The 21721-nt window shown below is 45.2% G+C and overlaps 1 protein-coding gene across 1 annotated transcript; it reads right to left on the bottom strand.

Annotated features, from left to right (window-relative positions):
- Positions 1-1705: 1705 nt before the first annotated feature.
- On the bottom strand, positions 1706-18855 carry BCO2 (beta-carotene oxygenase 2; the record flags this gene model as incomplete). The annotated part of the gene is made up of 13 exons (XM_080357833.1): positions 1706-1819; positions 2151-2261; positions 2976-3158; positions 3396-3533; positions 5754-5921; positions 6450-6610; positions 6740-6868; positions 8043-8145; positions 9996-10111; positions 11555-11766; positions 12839-13043; positions 17590-17682; positions 18747-18855. 13 exons carry the CDS (start codon positions 18853-18855, stop codon positions 1706-1708), a joined length of 1842 nt encoding a protein of 613 aa, XP_080213959.1.
- Positions 18856-21721: the final 2866 nt, after the last annotated feature.

Here is a 21721-nt window from a genome sequence, read left to right as displayed (position 1 = left end):
CCCGGGCACGCAAAGTGCAGCTGTGTTCATTTGCCACAGCTCGGCTGCTCCTTCCCCCTTTTGATTGTGTTCCCTGCACACGTACTGCGACCTTGTGTGAGCCGTTCATAAAGTGAAACAACAAAGAAAAGGCTTTTGAGAGCTACCGTGTCAGGCTACAGGAGGGAAGCTCCGCTGGCTGACATGGTGAGCCAGCAGCAGGTTGGCAAGACTACAGCATCAGCAACGGGAGGTGTTTGCCATCTAGTGGCTTTGTGAGATCAGCTTTGGCATGAGCCTCTCACAGTGCTGCAGGCCTGCTGTACAATCCTTGTTTCCCTCCCTTATCTTTTCCCAAGACCTGTATGGCAGGTGCAGAAAGGTCAGAGGAGATAAAGCGGGCTTGTTTGGGTAGAGTGCGTCAGCTCTGATTTGGTTGTACGCTGCCTGGGCTGGCCTCCAGAATTTCAGCAGTCAAAACAAACCAAACAAACCAACCAAACAAACCAACCAAAACCAAACAAACCAAAACCAACCAAACAAACCAAACAGAAAACCAAAACCAACCAACCAAACAAACACAAAGTAAGTTGGGAAATACAAAGCAAGGGCTTTCCTTCAAACCGTAGGGCACAGGGGCTCAATTTTCCTCAAGGATGTGGTTCAAAACATTCCCCAGCTTTCTCACAATGAAGCGATATAGAAAGTCCTTAAGCCACGAGGGGAATTCATTGCCCTCAAAGCCTTCACTTCTCACAATGTCCTTAAAGGCAGAGCCTGCAAGTGAACTGATGTAGAAGGCTTGTCTCAAGACATCTATCCACCTACACCTCAGAGCTCCAGAACTGGGTGATGAAGCAAGCATAGAGAGGGTGTTCGAGTTGGATCTGCTCAGCTTAAGATCAAAAGGACATTGAAGCCAAAATGGAGTTCTACGTGTTTCCTATAGATTTGTTTAGGAGGAAGGCAGGAAATGTCAGCCATCAGAGCTGTATCCAGCTCTGCTGTTTAAGTAGGAGCATGGTGGTAACTTCATGCATGTCTACAAGACCATGCTGTATGATAAGTTGTGTATCAGGGTTGCAGGCGTTGCACAGCACGAAGTTGGCTGCGGCTCTGGTGAGAGCAGGGAAACAAAGAAACTTCACAAGCTTTTATTTGAGGGCACTGTTACTGTACAAAGAAAAGCACTACAAGTACAGCTTCTGCGAGTCTTTACATCTGCTGTCTGGGGTTCAGTGAAGGCAATCTTGACACAATGGGGATGAAATTGCATACATCCCTTCATTGAACCTACATGTTACTAGTTGGTTTTACTCCTCTCTTCTGCTTTACATATATCTGCCAAAGTCACTGATCAAAACGCCAATACTCTCTTCCCTTCAGAGCACATAGCTATGAAGGGAAAGTAATGGTCATCTTAGTTTCCATTTTCTCCCTTGCACGCCTTACACGTGGCAGCTGTTGTGAACTGCTGCTAACTGGTCTATGAAGATAGTTAGAAAATTAAGATAAAGCTGTGGGCTGTTTGAGTGAAGGGGCTTCTGCCTTCCTCAGACCATTTGCTGCTTATTGTTAGCAGTGTAGCAGTAATGTGGGGGTTATGATAGAGAAAAAGCAGTTCCTTCATGCAGGGCATAATGCAAAGGTGGGAGGCAAAAGAAAGCAGAGGTTGGTTTCTGAGCCCGACCTGGCTCTGAATGATGGGAGATGACAAGGTCTTCCGTCAGTGGGAAGTAAAGATGCCGTGGAATCCATAAGGCATTTGCACTGGGACTTCTGCTCGCCCCAGTTCTCTGAAGGTTTCTGCATCCAGGACAAGCAGGAAAGCACTTTGGTTCTGCAGGATGAAAAGCAAGCCAGAATGAATGCCCAGGCTGAACTTCATTCCACTGCCCAACCCACTCAATCTGTCACCCACAAGGGAGCCCAAATGTACAACCAGGCCATACAGACCAAGACTGTAAGACAGTCGGCTGGGAGCACTGATAGTCACAGATGCCACATTGACATTCCGAGGCACACCCCTACTTGAAGCTGGTCTGGCTGTGCTTGGCAGTTGCAGAGGCACATGGTGCTAGAAGCATCTGTCAGAGAGCCTCAAATTCAGCTTTGCAATTTAGAAAGTATAACTAACATTATGTGACTTTGAACCAGTAGCAAGAAGTTACCTCAGTGAGGGAGACCACAACAGACAAGATGACTCCACTGTCTTCTGCCGTGGCATTAGGCACTGGCACAAACACAGGCTCTGAGGGGTAGGATCCATCCTCCTGCCAAATCTAGCAAGCACAGCAACATATGGATGTGTTTCATTTCATTAATACTTGTCTGCTCTAGTTAGCAGAGTTGCAAGTTGAGGTGCTCCCCACAAAGATACCCAGGCATACTTTGAGCTCCAAGAAACCTATAGTTCAACCTTTTAATTAATTATTTTGATTCCAGTAGTATGATGGTGCCAATGTTGTGACAGCACGCCCATTGTGCCAGGCATCATGCAGACAGACAGCAAAAAGTGTTCCTATTACTCATTTCATCCAACAGTTTGCATGGGAACAGGTGTAAGCTACAATTTCAGAGAACACCGCCAACCTGGCTGGCACAATCACCTTCATACCATGGTAGCGCAGAACATGTTGTGCCCAGGCATGTCCTAAACTTTGTTTCTTTCCTGAGCCACAAATGCTTTGTCAGTTTATATCCAACTGCCCACGCTGCTTGGGTATTTCTGTACTAAGAGATGACTCTTCTTTGGCCTGGAAGACACATACATATTTTACCCAACCACTTCTGTTCCATCATCTATCTAAGAATCTGGAGTGATCTCTTCTGGTGAGTGAGAGCATGAAGTACTAGGTGAGAGATGAAATCAGGAACCTGCTCTTAGATCCATATGAATGAAGATCCCTAAAGTGCCTGGTAAATGATGTATCTTCAAGGCCAGTTCAGTGGAATGACTCCTATCGCTGACAAAGGATAACATCACTTCACCTCACCTTGAAATTCTTGGTCTCCACGTCAACCTTGATCAAGGAATCTCCAACCAAATGCCGAAAACCACATCCATAGAAGTAACGGTACCTCCTGCCATTGTACCGAGAGTAGTTGATCTGGGGGAACTCCAAGCCCCCAACCTTTTCAAATCCCTCAGGGTGGAGATTTTCATGTGTGCACCAGACCTAGAAGAAGCATGACACCAGTGTCAGTTTAGCTTTGGCTGGGCAGAAGACCTGACCGGTCCCATCAACCCACTGCACAACCATCACGGAGAAGAAATGTTTAAAGGTGAGCCTGACAACCACACGGAGGCGAATAGAAGCACCAATTCCATCTCCCTTACCTGCTTCCCTCCAACAACTGACTCATCGTTGCAGACCACAGCCATAAATGCCGTTACATAAGTCTTTGATACATACCTTGCCATCTGCGTCTTTCACAGCCCTTGCCAATGTATAAGAAAGCGGGTTCAGGTTCTTGCCCACAGGTGTGTCTGCATTCACGTTCAGTGGGAGAACGAAGCGACGAGGGAAAGCTCGGGATATTGAGTCATAAATCTGTTACGGAGACAGAAAGTTACAGTGATGGAGAGAGGACAGTGGCATTTTGAGCTAAGTGCCCTTTTTGGGAACAATTCTGAAGTTTTAGATATTCCTCCCACCCCTGAAATATTATTCTTCTTTCTATTACATGTTTTAGCGAGTTCTGGTAAGGGTTCTGCTTGTTCCAGTACTTTGCAGTAGAAAACAAAAAGCTTATTAAATGAGTCAGCATTGCTTTGACAGTAATTAGTGCTGTGCTGGGTATGCAAATCACTGCTATTCTCCAAATCCAGCATTGGGAACACTATATCTTATTCAGTTAGAACAGACCTACATTGATCATTTTTGCAGCCTATCCACACGTGTCCTGCTGACCCTGTGACTCGGGCTCTTCTTGCCTCATCAAAACCATGAGCTAGCAGAGGAATTAAAGAAAATGGGACCTCCATAGCATGAGTGAGCAGAGGAGACACCCCTGCTGGAAACGCACCCTCGGAGTGCAAATGCTGGCTGTGAAATTAATGGGAGGAGGGGTTTGTCCAGATCGGGACTAGAAATACCTGACTAACGCTCTACATCAGTGTCTGGAGGAGCTTCCATGTCCCCTGGACCATGAGGTGAGCAGAAGGGCACCACTGCACCTCAGTTCAATGCCTGAAGTTCGCCTGCATGGTTTCCCCTTCTGTTCTCAGGTACACATGGACTTCACGTTTGGGAAGTTTAGGGTAGTGGTGGATTCTCTTGGCAAACAGGCAGCCCTGAGTGGGGCACATTCAGCGGGTTGCATGAGAGGAATAATTCCACCCCATTGCCATTAACTCTCTGTTCAAGCCAAGTTCAGAACCCATAAGACTTCCAAATATTACGCCTTCTAGTTAAAACTGGTGCCAAGGCCCCTGTTTTGGTGTTTTTCAGTTACTCCAACCTGTAACTCACCAGTTCAACCTGAAACTTCACTTTGATCTTATGTGTTAATCTCAAAACGCTATTTTCGAAGCTTTTATGGTTTGGGTAACCGCAGTAAACTTACTGGTTGAGGAACTCTACCAGACAAAATATAGTTTACATAGCAAGCAAAAGCCCTAAAATGATTTGGGGAAAACAGACAAAGCATGCTCGGGCATGCCCTGGTCTTCTGGTGCAGCGTAAATTTAAGATTCTGTTCTGAAATGACTTGGACTCGTGTGTGTATTACAGTTTAATGGCTTTGCTACTTGTCAGTTAAAGAGCGTGGGTGTTGGAAACACACGCCCAATGTTGACAAATGGAAATCTTCAGATGGATCAGATTGTAGTTCTTTAGTGCTCAGAGAAGGTCAAACAAAAGCTGGAAGCAGCTTCCAAAGCAAATGGTCTTACTAACATTTTGCTGTGACTGAAGTCATGCCCACCACATCTTCGCAAAAAAATAACAAAGGAAAGCAAAACAAAATGACCCTATGGGGACCCAACTATACATTTTTCAGATCAGAACAGACTTACTTAAGGAGAGCTCAGGACATAGAAAGTTCAGATTTGTTTGAACAGGGGGTAGAAATGCCTGCCCATCCACCACAATGGGCTGGGTTACCCATAAATACACCTGCAGAACAAGAAACTGAGAGCACCCCCACTTTTCCATTGTATGACCTATGCAAAATAATGCCCCTTACTTGGCTTTAAATGGTGCTTTTGACAGAGTTGACCATAATAAGTGATTTATGAGTATGAGGACGCTGTCGTGAGGTGAATGTAAAGAACAACGTAGGGGTTTCTGTGATGTTTGTGTTTCTGTGATTTACATAATAAAGGCTGATTTTCTGAAGTGATGCCTTTAAACACCAGGGTTTCTTTTTCCTTTGCCTTTTAAAAGTCATGCAAAAGCTTATTTTGCATACTTTCTCGAGGGAAAATTTTGTTACGCAGGGATATGGAAAACGAGCATCGTTAAAATGAGATTTTAAACCAGAAGTACATCCTGCCAGGCTGATGGAGTCCTGTGTCACACATCAGTTTTAAAAGTTGCAAGGAAACTCTTCATGGAGATTATCTGCTAAGAGATTTAAAAGGAAAGAAAAATACCAACACATCAGTAGATCATAATTGCAGTTTTTCCACATAGCCACGGTTTCTTTCCTTTCCTTGTGGTCCTCCATGGTATTCTCCATTCCACTAACTTGCACCTTGCTTCAGAAAAGTGGCTCGACCCCCGTGGGCGCCCATCAGGTCCTATGCAACACGAAGGCAGAGATCTTACCTGATCCAGACCTTCCCCACTCCTCCGCAGGTTCTGAAGTTTGTATGTAGCCAAAGTTGTTCCATCATCCTGGCAGCACAGGTCAAGGACCACGCAGCCGTGATCTTCAAAGGCGTTGATTTGGTGGAAAGTAGCGAAGGGCTTGCTGTACCACTGCCCCGGCAGCACCTGCAGCGACCACCACAGAGGTTACATTTCCTCTCCAAAGATTCGAGCCGTACCTCAAAGAGTTTTCTCATCTCCCCCATTTAATTCCCCGCTCATTCCTTGGTGTTTGTCTTGTGTCCTTGCATTACTATAGAATGGCTGCTTTAAGCCAGTAAGTAGGCAAAACCAGGCTGCTGCCCTGACTCCATCTCTAAAGCATCATTCCCAGGCTGTAACTGGCCTCTTTATACTACTCCATAGTACTTGGTCACTGCATTTCGGTCCCTGTGCTGCTGTGCCAGGAACCCCAAACTGCTTATTTCTGCCTGTTCTTTTAGGACTGGTAAAGAAATGAATCAATAGAGAGGAAAATGCAGAAGGCAATCCCTATTCCAGTAAACCTACACCCATGCTTATAGAGCTTATATTCCAGTGCTTCTACATTGATTCATATAGCTTATCCGTGGCTGCTATCCAGCGCTCTTCTCTTGGGATCTAAGACTGCAGCTACAGCTGCAGAGCTGCTGGAAAGGCCCAAAATTCACCTACCTCCCCAGTGTGCTTGTTCACCACATGGAAGCAAGTGTTGTACTGAGGCTCCCAGCTTATCCCATCAACAATGGCTTTCCCACGAAGCTTGGAAGTGATAATCTGCAACAGATTTAGCTTGATGGGCTGCTCAATGAAAATGATGTAGTTTTCACTCATTCCTGAGAAGAGAAGGAAGGAGACATCATGAGATAATTTTAAAAAAGCATCTCGGGGGCAGAGGACAGTGAAGAGCCCTTTCTGCCGTGCAATAGGCTAAATAAAGAGTTTGAGACAGAAAACATTCTTACCGAAGCTGTGATAGTAGGAGGGTTTCAGCTTATCCATTGGAGCAATGGAGCACAACACTTTCGCTCCCTCTAACGTCTCACTACAGTTGGACTTTTGGGGAGGGACCTGAATGATATTGTAGCTAGACCCTGGAAAGGAATACACCAAAGTTCAACACCGAGATGCGAGACTGTCCACATCCATGACACCAAAGTCAGGCTCTGTTCTCCTCTTTTTCCCTAGAACGCCAGGAACCGCTGTCACCGCTAAACTAAGCAGAAAATACAGTATTCAAGTCAATAAAACAGGGGGTTGCCTAGCAAAAGAACATGAACTAAAACAACACAAAACCAAAACCAACCAACAACGCTTGAAAAGATCTTCTCAGTCTGGCAGACTACCGTCTATCCGCAATACATTCCTTATGTTAACTTTGAGAATCCTGTAATAACGGTATCAGGAAGTTCCTAGCTTGTGTGCCAAAGGAAATGAAAACTTTGAGCCTTGGTGATGACTGATGCTCGTCTCGCAAACCTGAGCATATGGGCAGGAAAGGATGGCATCTTTGAATAATAATCTATGGTTTGGCCTCTCCAGCTGAAAACAGCAGGTGCTGCACAGCTAGACACTGCTAAAGCCAAAAGGAAATTGAAACAGCAAGAATGAAAAATGGTCAAAACTGGGCAAGCGTTCAGTGAACTGAAACCAGCCTGAGGTATCAGAATAAAGGGCAATGGCTGTTTTCGCAGCCCTTGGGCATCTGGAAAAGAAGGCTTTCATGTAACTAACAGTGCATGCGAGCTTTGAGCAGCCACGCTGGTGTAACTAGATCACAACTAGACGTAATGCTCATAGTTTCGGCAGCTAGGAAAATATCCCAGAAAATTCAGCTTCACTCTAAGATAGCCAGGTCACGGTCATAACGTTCACCTTCTCTCCTATATAAACCCTTATGGTCCTTATTAAAAGCCAATTATTGTAAGCGGCAAACACGTGGCTAACTGGAACAATGAGGCTTCAGTGCTGGATGGGACTTAAAAATCATTCTCCTGTTTTCCATCAAAGCTTGGGAGAGAAAGAGTGGAATCTGGTGGATATTCACCGGCCAATGTCAGAAGCATCTGAAACTAATTGCTGAGAGAAGCCATTTTATGGGACACACTGACATTCTGAAATAAGAACTAATATGGTTTGCCATCATTTTGACACAAAGAGAAACAGCAATTCCAAGGTCTCTTTAGACCACTGAAGTTTCTTCAACAACTGCTCCTTGAAGCAACAGCAAGAAGCATCCTGTACACCCTCCCCACCAACCACTCTTACCATGTTTCCCATAGGAATTGCCCATGTTGTATGTTGTCCCATCGGGCTCATAATGAGGGTGAGCAGTGGCCCCATTCACTGCAACGAATTTGCTCCAGTCCACCTGCAAATGTCAAAGTGTTTCTGTCAGTAAGAAGTTCCCTGTTGCTCTGTAGCAAGCCACAGGCTTTCTAAATGTCGGGTTTGTGAAAGTCTGAGGAAGAATACCTTGATGATTATGGCCCTAATGTGGGACATGGACTTCAGCCTTCATTTTCCCAGTGATCTTCCCGAAACCCTTGACACTGAACACTGTTTCTCTCTGCTTTAGTTCTACCGGTAAAACGGGACTAATAGCTCTAGCTGTTCCTCTAGGAGCCATGAACATGACTCACGGCAGGAAGTGCTGACACAGCAGCAATGTTGCCAACATGAGCATTGTAGCTGGGACCTTATGTGATAATGACACACAGGCATGAGTGAAGAGACAGTCATTGCCCTAAAACCCACCAACTTATTTGAAAGCACCCCTAACTAAGTGACAGTGTTTACTCTCCTCACAGTGAAAGAAGCTGCTCTGTCTACGGCTCGAAGGAACAGTCAGGGCAAATGTATGATTGTGAGGACTGTTCACAGGTATTCCCAGTTCCTGGTTTAGGATATGTTTGGGCTTAGTGGAGGGGATGTGCTGGGAAGAAAGCCCGAAGGGAAAAGTTGTAGGAAGATCAAACGATGGAAACGTTAAAGCATGGAAGATACACTTAATTTCTAAAGTTAAAACTTTCCAGTATCCCACCTGAGACCCTTTGGAAGGCTGCAGTAGAAAATCTGCCACACCACCAGAAGCTTATGAAGCCATGTCCTTCTAGAGCATCTCAAATGGGAGAGTCTAACCATGAAATCATCCCTTCCATTTCTTCACTTAGCCAAAAAAAAAAATACCAGTCTGCATCTAAAATGCAGCTGAAGGGGATTTCTTTTTAATGACAAGATTGCTCAACAGAGCTGAACATTCAAACTAAACGTGCCTACGCGTCTTTTCATCACTGCATTATGGTTTACAAAACAGATAAAATAGCAAATCGTCAAACTCTCCATTTCGATATAACAGTAACACAGTGCAGTTCATTAACAGCTTCTTCATGACTCACAACCAATCCCATAGGGAGGAAGGGACTCCTGGGATGCTTCCCTTGAGATCTGAGGGTGTGCTAAGCCTGTGGTATTAAATAGTCCCTGGTAACATATGGGCACAGTAGATAACACTGGCACCAGAATGGCAGAATCCTTCCTCAGTCCTTTCCACACTTGTCCAGCCCAGCAAATGTCCAAATCCCCTCTAAGGCTGCAGGAAGGGGGACCTATAGCTTATGCTGTCATTTCACAAGCCATGTTTCTCCCTCACATACAGCCACATTCCTGTGAGGTGATGCACAGAATATATATGAAGACTCCTACGCTGACTTTTTGTTCATTTACTAGCATGGGAGCAAGTAAAGTGACAGCTGAACTTTGATTTTATATTGACCTCACCACCAATTTGCAGCAGAGGTTTTAGGCAGGACTCTGAAGGGCTGTTTTGGAGTGTTTAAAGCTGGGGGTGTAAGGAGGTGCAAGGAACCGACAGGAAGAATGAGGAGATAGGACGTGAATACAGATGTGAGATCAGTGATGTTAACTTGTTCCTCTCTGCACTGTTATTCTTCACACATATAGGTACAGACAAGTCCAGACAAGCAGCGGGTGCACTGGAGGAACGCCAGCTGTACCCAAACGGAAATGAGTATATCTGTCTGTCCCCTGGCTTGCTACAGTGGCAATGACTGTGTTTTCACTCTCAAGAGCTGCCTTATCGCTAAGTAGATGTTTCAGGGACTCTGCACACCGTGAAGAGATGCTTATGGCTGTGGCCATAACAACAAGGAGTGATCCTCCTGCAGCATAAGCTAACCCCCTTATCCCAGCTGCCCAAACCTTTTCCTTCGTTTCAAGCGTTTCCGGATCCACTTTGTACATGAAGATGTTCTCATTGCTGACATAATAGTCTCCTTTATACACAACGTAGTTCACACTGGCATTGTCACTTGGTTCTGAAATGAAATCCCAAAGCTGTACACAAGCTCATGTCACATTACAACAAGTTAGACATGTTTAAACAAATAAACCCATTTGCAATGACACTAATCCCTCTGTGATTGATTAGAAATATCTCGCTAATCTACAAAGGCACTCAGGAAACTGTCTGCACAGGTGAGTTCAGGATAAAAGGACAAGAACGGGTTCTTGTGGAAATCACTGGAGTGATGCCAAGAAAATCTTGGTACTTCCATATGCCCTTTGGTTCTGACCTGTTATTTCTTCGTGTCTCTCTCATTTCCTCCCCAGCCAAAGTCCTCTCCTCTGACAGCCACAAGAGGAGTGCCGTGCTTGATTCACAGCACTGGAAATGAGAGGCAAGGCTTGAAGCTACAGCTTGGGCTGAGGGGAGAGCAGGGATGCTATTTGTGGGGCAGGGCTTGGATAGGGAATGCTGCTTCTTCCTTATTCGCTTTAGAACTGAATTGCAAGATGCCTTTTCAGAGCTACACATGCACAACAGCCAGAGCTGCCCTCGCTGCTCCAAGGGGAGCTGAGACTCACTGGCTGGGTGACTGAGAACAGCCGAGGGAAAAACGGTTCCCCCAGCTGAACATTGTGTGTGTGGTAAACACCCAGCCTGAAGCTGGTACAGGGAGAGCCGGGAGGACAGTCCTTGCAGTGAGGAGCAGCCTACATGTGTAGGCAGAGTCACATAGGCAAGGGTGTGCTGGAGCTTGGAAGACAGGGGAGGTAGACAGTTCTGAAATGTATTGAGAGACATGGGGAGCTGGGCAGACCAATGAGTGAAGCACCTTTGCGAAGCACAGATGATATGTCAGAAAAGGATCCATCTCCTCGGGGGTGATAAGAAGCAGAATATGGTCACACAGCTGAGCAACAAGGTGCAAACTTTATGTCTGTTCTGGTTTTAGCGAAGAGTACTTCGCTTGCATTTAAGCCTGTTTCTTTCCTGACATACACAGAATCCTATAGGAAATGGTACTTCCATTCCTGTGTAATACTGTCTCTCGCCCTACTCGTATCATCTCCTACACCTTTGCACAGGAAGGGAAGGATTATCCCACTTAGCCTACAAGCTTAGCAAGGCAAGGTGTTCTAAGGGCAAAGCTGTGTCTCAGGTAGAACAGCGGATTGTGATGCTCATTATCAGGACTGCACATGGTGTTCTTTTGGGAAAGACTTTTGTTGGAAATTCGCAACAAACTGTGGAATTGTGTGAGCTGAAGCCACACTAAAACATTATACTGAATGTGCCTTGACCAGCTAAGTCTGACACCAACTCGCATTTTTGTTGTTGCTTCAAGGGGCCATCGTCTGAGAAAAACACGAGCAGCAAACAGGCCTGCCCGGCTTCCTCACATCCCGTGGAAACCTCACCACAAGTTCCCCAAGAAAACCTCAGCACACTTCCTATTTCTTAGAATCTCTCTTACGTGGCATCTCGAAGCGTGACATGAAGCGCCCAAAGACACTCTTGCACGGGTCTGGCATTGCCAGCGTCCCAAATTCCGAGACCACAATGCGGTTGTGCTGGCTGTTAGTCAGGTAGGAACTGCTCTGCAGAAACTTGCTCCGGTACGTCACCGTGCCATCCTGCAGCTGGAACTGATGCAGCAGCGCCATGCCGTCAAACCAATGGTTAAACCTTCAGGAAAAGATAAATAAGAAAAGATAAGCAAGAGCTGGGCACTGCATAGTGTTCTCCCTATTGCCTTTAGGTTGATTATTGCTTGTAAAAAGCTAATGCCCAGAGCCCAGGACCATTTAAACATGTTACGAGTCTGGAAAAACATTTGAATTTAGTGGAACAAATCAAGAGTATTTGCAGCTGCAGGACCTGAAGTTAGATGCTGATTTTCAATGAGATTTGTGCTCCCTATATTACTTTTGAAAGTGGACCATGGGAACGTCTGAAAACACTGTGAGAAAGTTTTTTGGGTGAAATAATCTATACTGGTAAACCAACCACTCCGCAGACTTCTGCATAGGGAACAGAAATAGTGCTTTACCGTACATCTGTATGTACAACAAGAACGGAAATTATTACCGAAAGCCCAAGCACACAAGAAGGAGCCTCGAGCTCTCAACTGTTTGCAGGACGCTATTCTCTCCGAAATGAGGAGTCTCTGAGACCCTGAGAAAACCTTATGGTCTATCTCTGGAAATAGGATAAACTGATCACCTTTGGCCAGCTGCTGCCATCAGCTGTTTTTGGAGGAAGAGCCAGGTTTGTTCATCAGCTAGAATGGCAGATTCCAAGCCAAAGGCAGTAGTTGCCTCCTTGAAAGGATTTATTGTTTTTTAAAATGAGATGGATTTGATTCTAAAGCAACTCAGGCAATGTAGTGCAATCCTGCCCTGGATTTCAGAGCGCTCGTGGGATGAACTTTTGTTAATGACAAAGGACTAGGAGTGTGGATGTTTTAATCCGCGGCTTCGTTCCCTCATTATATCGTTCTGAGTAGGTCACAGCCTCTCTGTGACTCAGCTGCTCCAACCTTAATAAGCTAACCGTGCTCCTATTTTCAGAGAGCCACTGGGAGTTTCCAGATGAGGGAGCAACTGTTCTTAAAGGATGATAACACACGCGTTTCTTCCTTGACTTACTTAAAAAGAAACTACAACATGCTCCAAACCATGGTGAGACATTTAGGGGAGGTCCCTTTAGAGGAGCTCAGGCCAGAATCGTTTGACAAACTCACCAAACCTGGACTTACTTCTCCTCACCAAACTCAAACTTCCCAGGGCCATTCCTCAGAAGATTGCCGTTAATCCATTTGGGAATGTGTCCTTTGATCTTTGCTGGGATGGGTTGAGGGGTCTCCTTTACTGTCTGAATTAGGGGGGAGATGCATTGCAAACCCTTGGGGCTGGGGAAGGTTATTTGCTCTTTTGCTGGGCTGAGCAGGAGATTCTTTGAACCTGCAAAGAAAACAATGAGAACAAAAAGCAGGTAACTGAGATTTGCACTTAAATAAACAGGCAACTGTTGGAGCTGGAGTTTGAATGTCTAGGAGAGGAGCATTCAGCACTCCGCAAGCAGCGAAGCTGCAGTGGATATTCAAACTAAAGCTGTGTTCCTGAAATACCTCACCCGTCCAGAGGGAGCTGAAAATCCAGTGGATTTAACTCTTCTGTCATTAATCCATTAGGGACACCTGTTCTGCAGCCCAAAGGAGATAACAAAAATACATGATGATAAGAGCAAACTTTTACTAAAGAAGCTGATAGTTGGAATGTATTTCAATAAGGAACTGAGAGCAAGTTAACACAGGGATATTTATTACAAGAACCTATGAGGTTGCACAAAGAAATCTCTTCCAAGTTGGGATGATACACAGAGTGATGTTGCGGGGGAGCCCTAACAATAATCCCACAGTGATTTCTGAGCTCAGGCTGCTCAAGGAAGGGCCAGGAAGGCGCTAGTGTGAGTGGAAGCCACAAGCAGAAGGACGTAATTAGGCACCTCGTAAAGCAGCGCACGTTGCCTTCACCCCACAATGCTGCCAAGAGCAAGGCATCTGCATTCTGAAACACCCTCAGCTTCACCTTGGTATCACCACCATGGGTGAGTCAAAGAAATAGAAGAGACTGTACATACTAGGACATTTCCCCGGGACTTGTAATCTAATCAGCCATCACCCGATGGTTTCCAGACATAAAGCGGTGTGCAGAGGAGAGAAAAACACCCGCAGCTCCCTAGGAAGAACACGCCACAGAACAACAGTAGTCCCAGTGGATTACTCTAAATGCAGGCAAGCCACAGCTTGTCACACAGCAAGTATTATAAACATGGTGCCCTGCTTCCCTGAAAACAAGACAGGATCTTATATTAATTTTTGCTCCAAAAGATGCTTACTTTCTTACATGTATAGTTGCCTGGACACTATTTAAATTGAGTTTTTAAATGAACTGCAGCTAGGGCTTATTTTGGGAGTGAGGCTTATATTTTGAGCATCCTCAAAAATACTGCAATATCGAGGTAGGGCTTATTTTCGAGGTAGGGCTTATTTTCGAGGTAGGGCTTATTTTCGAGGTAGGGCTTATTTTCGAGGTAGGGCTTATTTTCGAGGTAGGGCTTATTTTCAGGGAAACAGGGTGTTAAAACCCTGAAGTCTTGGAATATGGGTTGTCAATATGGGCAGTCACATTTTCTCTGCACGGTGCGTGGAGGACCGTGCGGAGCTGGCATTGTCTGAAATGCAGTAGAGCAGATGCCCAGAGGCTGCCAGGTGTACAGGTCAGTTCTCAAACCCACCAGCACCCTCTGATTTCACAAGCTCCGAAAGGCAATCGCTGCCTTTTCCCTCTTGCACAAAACCAAAGAAAACAAACCCACACCCACCAAAATAAAATGGAAGTCAAGAAGAACACAAATGAAACTGAGCTGAAACACATTTACAGGACATGACAAAACAAATGAGACAGACTGAGCTGGTAAGTAAACAAGCAATAGCAGAACACGATTATTTCTGACGGAGCCTCTTGTTTGGATGAAATACCTCCCTTATTAGACATAGTTATAGGACAAAAGCCTCAAGCAAGCATGAACTGATTGGAATGCTACGTGCTACCAGCACACAGTTAGTTATTGGCTCCAGTAGCCTGGCTTGCAAAGCCTCATCAACACAAGGATTGTTTTAGCAATCCATTTAGCTGCAGAGGTGGATTTACCTAGAAAGTGCACAGGCTGCTGCCTTCCCTTCCAATGCTATCGCCTCCTCACCTGTCTCGGGCTTCACATCCGCAGGTCAGAGAAGTTGCTTTGCTACACCGCTCCATCCTCACCGTGAGACTATTGAGCCTCGAGCAAAACTAGAACTGATGGAGATTTCAGTGTAAGTGAAACCCTGATAAAAAAGGGTAGCGTGGGATACAGAAATGTTGTCCCAAACCAGGTGTAGTACAGACAAGATCACACACTAAACAGAGTCCAGGCTGATCCTGAACCTCATTCTCATCTTTTGCTATGTCAGTTGGTTCTGGTTATACTACTCGCTTTCACCACTGCTGCTTCTCTGACCTGCGTTCTTTAATGCAGCTGATTAAGTGAATCTGCCTCACAACTTCCCTGGGAGCCTCTGAAACTGTGTGTTGGCATCTGCAGAGGAAATTTGCTATTTCAGGTGGGAGAATATCTCCAAAAGAACTGATTTGGCACACAGCATTTTTCTAAGCTTGCTTCTTTAGAGCAGCCACAGACATAGTGGGTGTTAGGCACGCAGGAAGGTCAGTCGCAAGAGCCTTTCAATGTAGTTCTCTGGCTTGCCAATCCTCAAATCCTTCTTTAGATCTCTAATATGGTAAGTCAGCTAGATAAAGAATTCAGACTGTAGGGCTAAAGCAATTAACCTCAAACCACCAACATCCTCTCCCTCTTAAAATTCAATTAAGTTCTGATTAAATCCTATATGAAGCACTCAATCTGATCCCAACGCAGGTGCTTCAGAGTATTTCCTTAGACATAAGAGGGAGAGGCTTTTCATATCAACCAGCACCTGGCCGGTTTAGTGACTGCCACCAGTATCGGAGAAACGCAGCTTCAGTAGGACACGCTGAAGTTTGTAAAGATGTAAAACAGCAGGAAAAATAAGAGCAACATGTCCCTAAGGAGCCGCTTTTACAACCGAGCAGTAACAGAGATGGCATGACCGAGGATGGTACAGAAGCTTCCTGGGGAGCAGCGTAATTACAGACTGGAACTAAGTAAGATAAATGTCACAAAAGAGCCTGAACAGAAATGGATAAGACCTCACGGATCACCCCCTTGCAACTGCCATTCCAGAAATCATATATATGAACTCTATCTTAAAAGTTACCCCGTTTCCTGGCACTTATCCCCTCTGGAGGGCTGCTCATTGCTCAGATTATTACAAAAATCATTTAAATTAGCAGAAGGGCTTTATTCCCAGCAGGGTTCGTCCCTCTTGTGTTGCTGTCAGCACTGTTCCATGGCTTTGGTAGTTCTCCCTCTCTCGTGTTTACCACGTGTATTTAGAGTAAGTAATCATATCACTTCCTAAGCTAAGCAAGCCAAGTTCTTTTCGTTTTCCTTCTCCTGTGATAACCTTGCCATTCGCATGATAATCTTAGTAATCCGTCCTGAAATCTGACCTCGTTAGAATTCATTTCAACACGTAGTCTAGAAAGTGTCTGAGAACAGCCTAGAAAACAAAAGTAAGCAATGATCTCTTCTAAACTCAGCACAACACACACACCAAAACCGGGTCTTTTCCTTGCGTTACATAAACCGCCTCGGTGTCGCAGATCGCTGGTCTGCTCTGGAAAAAACCATCACAGATTTCCTTAGTGACCACCCTCTACAATGCAACGCAGCAATGCAGGGGGTGGGTGCAGTTAAACAGGGTATTTGCAGAGCCCTTATGCAACTTGGCCACTTTTTTCATTTTTTAAGGAATCGTTATCCATGCAACATCCGAGATTTGATCAGTAGCAACAGCAGCAAACAGCACAGACTAATGAGCACATGGGACCATTCCCCCTGTCAGCACAGGAAAGCCTTGCACTCATTCCAAAAAAATGAAGATTACAACATGCCATCCTGCCGTCTCTAAGATCTCATTTCTGTGCTATAATTCCTTTTTACGTCAAACCTTTAAAAAAAAGGCTTAAGACCTAAAGTCCCTTTGGCACACCAGAGCAGGGGCAGCGCCAAACACAGCATCGTAGGTTTTCCTCAAATCTTTTCTAAAGCTTGTAAGCAATTACTACAGAATTATCATAGGCTGGCGTTGCTTGTTCATGTACGGTTTCCATTCAAAACGCAGCGTGCCGTGATTTCTCTGCCTGTCACAAGCTGACATCCTGGCACTGATTATTTATATCCTGAAAGAGCAGAACCAAGGACAAGCACGTTGAAAACATTTGTGTGCAGAAGATACCCCACCTGCTTTGGGTGGGGTGGCAATGAATTAGACATTAAATTTTACTTAAGTACAATTAAGTAGCAGTAGGTGGAGCAGAAAATATTAACAATGGATGGAGGAAAAACAGAAGCCATTTGCTGGCCAGTAAATTGAAATTTCATTTGCCATAGCAAACCCACTTTGATTTTAACCCACATATTCAAGTCCAAGGCACCCAGGACCAGACTGAAGGGCAGACTTTAGAAGAGAATGCTCACGGTTAATAATTTTAAAGCGGTGAGAGTAACGCAAGAATTATGTTTTGCCTGATGATTCATGCAAATCCAGAAGAACCTTACAGTTGATTTGGAAATCCTTTCCTAGAGTTGATTTGGAAAGCCCTTTTGATGATAGGTTTCCCGCATTATGATCCCCGTAAATCACAAACTGGAACAACAGAGCACACAAAACAGGTTTCCCCATTGCAATAGCTCTTGGTTTCTGCTACGCAGACTCCTGCCTTCACCCTCTCCCTGCACCGGGCTCGACCCCCTCAGCTCACCCCAGCGCCCTGCACTGATTTCGGGAGTTGCTGCACTTGCCTTGTGTCTGCTGGGAAGTCCCCGCGCTTGACTCCTTGTCCCATCTAGGGCGTTGATTTCCCAAAGCCAGGGGCTCAGACAACTGCTTCCTCGCTAACAGGTGGAGAAGCAAAGAACAACATCAGCAAAGTGACTGAAAACACGGGGACAAAGAATGGGAGAAAAGGAGTGCAGAGTGGCTTGTTAAAGGGAGAAAAGCAGCTGTGAACTGTGCGTACTCTTGCATCTGAAATACCTACTGGTTTCCCACAGAAACCTGCAGAAATAGTTTCTATGCTTCGGGGGTGTTATTTTATTTGTTAAATACTGATTTACACTATCAAGCCCTGGGAACACTTATCCTAGAAAGGCACTACGAACAACTGGTGACTTAGGGAAACTTTACCAGTGTCACAGGAAACATATCAGATTGAATACATTTTATTCGCACTTTTTTCTTTGATTATGACTGTTTCACTCAAATGCCTGAACAAATAAGAGCGGATTTTCTTTTTCGTGATTCAACATTCTCAGCTTTTAGCTAAATTGAGACAATTCTATGCCAGCAAGCTTTTTCAAGAAGACCTTAGTAGAAGGGAGATTTCAACAAGAGACAGAAAATGAGGCAAGGAAATGGGCAGGTTTCTCATGTCGCTCAGGTAATCAAGACAAGAAACACAGCTCTTTATGTTCCTAGGCAGTTCAGCTTTAAAGGATAATGAAAGAGGCAGAGTGCAAGAGAGCTAAGGGAGCAGAGAGCCCCAGTTTAAACAAGAATCAGAGGTGATGCAAAGTCCCTTGGAGTAGTTTCCCACTTGCACGTTCAGATCGAAGCTCCCGTACCGTCGTTGCTCCAAGCGATCCTCTCCCTTGCACAGCCCGCTTGCCGTCCCACTGCTCCCTTGCAGAGAGAATCTGCTGCCTGCCGGTTTGCCAGCTCTAAACCATCAGGATCTGCTCGTAATCCGAGAGAACCTGTGCAATGCACTTGTCCGTCCTGTTTATCTTTTCAATAAATAACGGAGAAATTCTGGCTTCTAACAAACATTTCAAATTGCTTAGTTCCTAATTTCTGTACCAATAGAAATGAAATTGCTCTACCGACCTGTGTCAGCAGCAACAGCAAACTCCTTTCCGAGGTGATGGGATAGAAGGATTTGTTTGTTTATGCATTTTACCTGGAACGAATTGCATCAAAGAGCAGAGGAAATGCCGCAAATTAGCAAGCAGGAGGCTGATGGCAGACAAAAGGATTTTGGAAAACATATTCCGCTTGGAAGAAGGCATCGGATCGGAGATGGTGAGGCAGGGTACCGGTGCCAGGATGGCAGTGTGCAGCCAGCACTGATGAATCGGGTGGAGAGAGCTGCCTGACATCATCATTTCAGAATAAAAGCCAGGAATGACTGTCCAAGCAGGGCAGGATGACCGAGCCAGCCCGCCCGCCCTCCGCTCCGCTGCCAGGCCAGGCCAGGCGGCCAGCGGGCACAGGGGACACCCACCTCCGGCCCCAGCAGCTCCACAGCCCTTACCAACCCTCACCTGGGCCAGGTGAGCTGCGGAGCTGCCAAGGCACTTAAAGCATACATTGCCACTGCGGGAAAACGTGCTCTATCACTATCTGCTGCTTGTAGCTGGAGGAATTGGAAGAAAGGGGAGCAGAGGAGATGCATCCGTATATTGAGACAGCCAGGCTCCAAGGTAATTCTTTTAAAAATTCTTGTCACACGGTCTTATCTTTTTCACCTGTCAAAACCACCTTTTTGCTTTGTTTCAAAAGCTGAGTAACCATTCTACATCTCGGTGAATCTCAGGGCTCCAGGAGTTACGGCTGCCACAGCAGATCAGACAATCGGACAGGGCAGCAGCCGCGACAGGCCATGCTCTGCTGTGCCAGACCAAGGGGGACCGCAGATGGACCGTTTCCTTCAGGATGCCCAAAGGAAGCCCCTGGCACCCTGCAGGTGCGCTGCAATGGCCACGTTTGTTTCATGGTATTGAGCAGCTCTCAAAAGCTGCCCCATCCCTTGAGAGAGAGCAAGGCAGCTCACACTGTACCCACATCTGTGCTAAAATGCAGTTTCATTTCAGGGGAACGGTCTCAACTGGCCTTTTCTTGGGGAAGAATACTTGCTGAATACCTAAGCTGTCTGTGCATTATCTGTTATTCTTTGATTTTAGCTTTTAGATAGTAGAAGAGCAAAGAGAGAAACTGCGTATTAGCTTTTCATCCCTTACACTTTCCAGACTGTGGAGGTGCTCACAGCAGGCTCAGAAATGTGAGACACTCACTGTCAAAAACTGTTGGAACTTCGAATAAGACGTTCCCACAGTTTTGGGTTTTTTAAATCTATTTATATCCTGTTACTGATCTGTTGTCTGAGAGGTTCTTGTTAAATTCCTAAGTCACTGCAGCTTAAACAACAGGGAGATGTTAGAAGAAAACATAGTTACCAGCTGAGCTTTGCTGATCAGATTTGGCAGCTTTAAAGCCAATTAATTTTCTGTTCAAGCCTCCATCAGTAAAACTGGAAAGCGGATAGTGGTGGGACGGGTGCCAGCCAGATTTCATGTGCAGCTCCCTCCTGAGAGACGGAATCAATGAGCTTTGAGTTTCACATCAGAAGAACAGAGTAAAAAAAAACCTGGGCTTATTTCTCCCAATAAATACTGAAATACATGAGAGAGGCTCTCAGTACAGAAACTCTATGAGCAGGGTAGACAAATTAGAAACAAATAGGAAAACAGTAAAATTAGGATCTAAACCATTAGAAAATAAGAGTGGAACACCAAAGGGCAGCCAAGAGAAAAACGGTCTATACTTCCAGCCAGCAAAGTAATTCAGGGTCTCTTTTAAATAGGAAGAGGTTTATGTGTGTAAGCAACCTTTAAGTGGGAATTTACAGTGCTGAAGGATTTTTTAACTTCAAAAGAGAAGAGACTGTTTTGTTTTCAATGGATGCTTTAAACTTTCTGAACTTACCATTTTAAGCTGGAATTTTCTAAAGCTACATATTTTATTCCCTTTACTTGATCAGTATTTATTTACCTATATATCATCACATAGATTTGTGAAGCCAAAGCAGAAGCTTTGTTGCCTTTAGAAAATTTAAAACACCCATTAGAAAAATCTTGCAACACTTTGAATGAGGGCAGGACAATGGAGGAGTTTGCCTGGGTGGATGAGATGGGTTGGGGAGCAGTCAGGCAATCTGGACATCCATAAACCCATGGGTCCGGATGGGATGCACCCACAGGTGCTGAGGGAGCTGGCTGAGGGCATTGCTGGACCGCTCTCCATCATCTTTGCCAAGTCTTGGGAAACTGGAGAGGTGCCTGGGGGCTGGAGGAAAGCAAATGTCACTGCAGTCTTCAAAATGGGCAAGAAGGAGGACCTGAGTGACTACAGACCGGTCAGCCCCACCGACATCTCTGGGAAACGGGTGGAACAAAGCCAGAGAGTCGTGGTCAATGGGGCAGAGTCCAGTTGAGGCCTGGATCTAGTGCAGTGCCTCAGGGGTAGTGCTGGGGCCAGTATTATTCAATATATTCATCAATGATTTGGACGAGGGAATAGAGTGACTGTCAGCAAGTTTGCTGATGGCACCAAGCTGGGAGCAGTGTGACACTGGAAGCTGTGCTGCCATCAGAGACCTGGACAGGCTGGAGAGCTGGGCAGGGAAAATGTAATGAAACATAACATCTCATTGAATTGTAAAATCCCCTTATTACTACCACAGAGATCCCACTCTAAATGACAGCACATAATGACAACCAACTGGAGAAGAAACCCCCGCAGAAAAACAAGAGTCATCATTAAGAGAGGTATGACTTGAATTCAACTACCCTGGAACGCCAGCCTGAGCAGTTCTTCATTCTTCTAACGAGTGTGGGTTTACTGATTTTTATTGCATTTTATCAGGTTTTTAAATGGAGCAAACGGCTGCAGCAGCAACACAATGTATCTGTGTCTTGTGCATTCCCCGAAGGAAGCAACTTATGTGATCCAATACTTTTCTTAATAATAACAGGCAGATATTTTACAGTAATGAAAACGGTTTAATTTTTCTTTAAAGGCTTACATTAATAACTATGGGTAAATTTCCACATTCTGGCACTTCATAGATGATGATTTAAAACTCTGCTTTTCGTC

This window comes from Nesoenas mayeri, assembly GCF_963082525.1.
Source record: "Nesoenas mayeri genome assembly, chromosome: 22".
NCBI classification, from domain to species: Eukaryota; Metazoa; Chordata; class Aves; order Columbiformes; family Columbidae; genus Nesoenas; species Nesoenas mayeri.
Note: the sequence above shows the minus strand (reverse complement) of the source record. Positions and strands in the feature narration are given on the sequence as shown.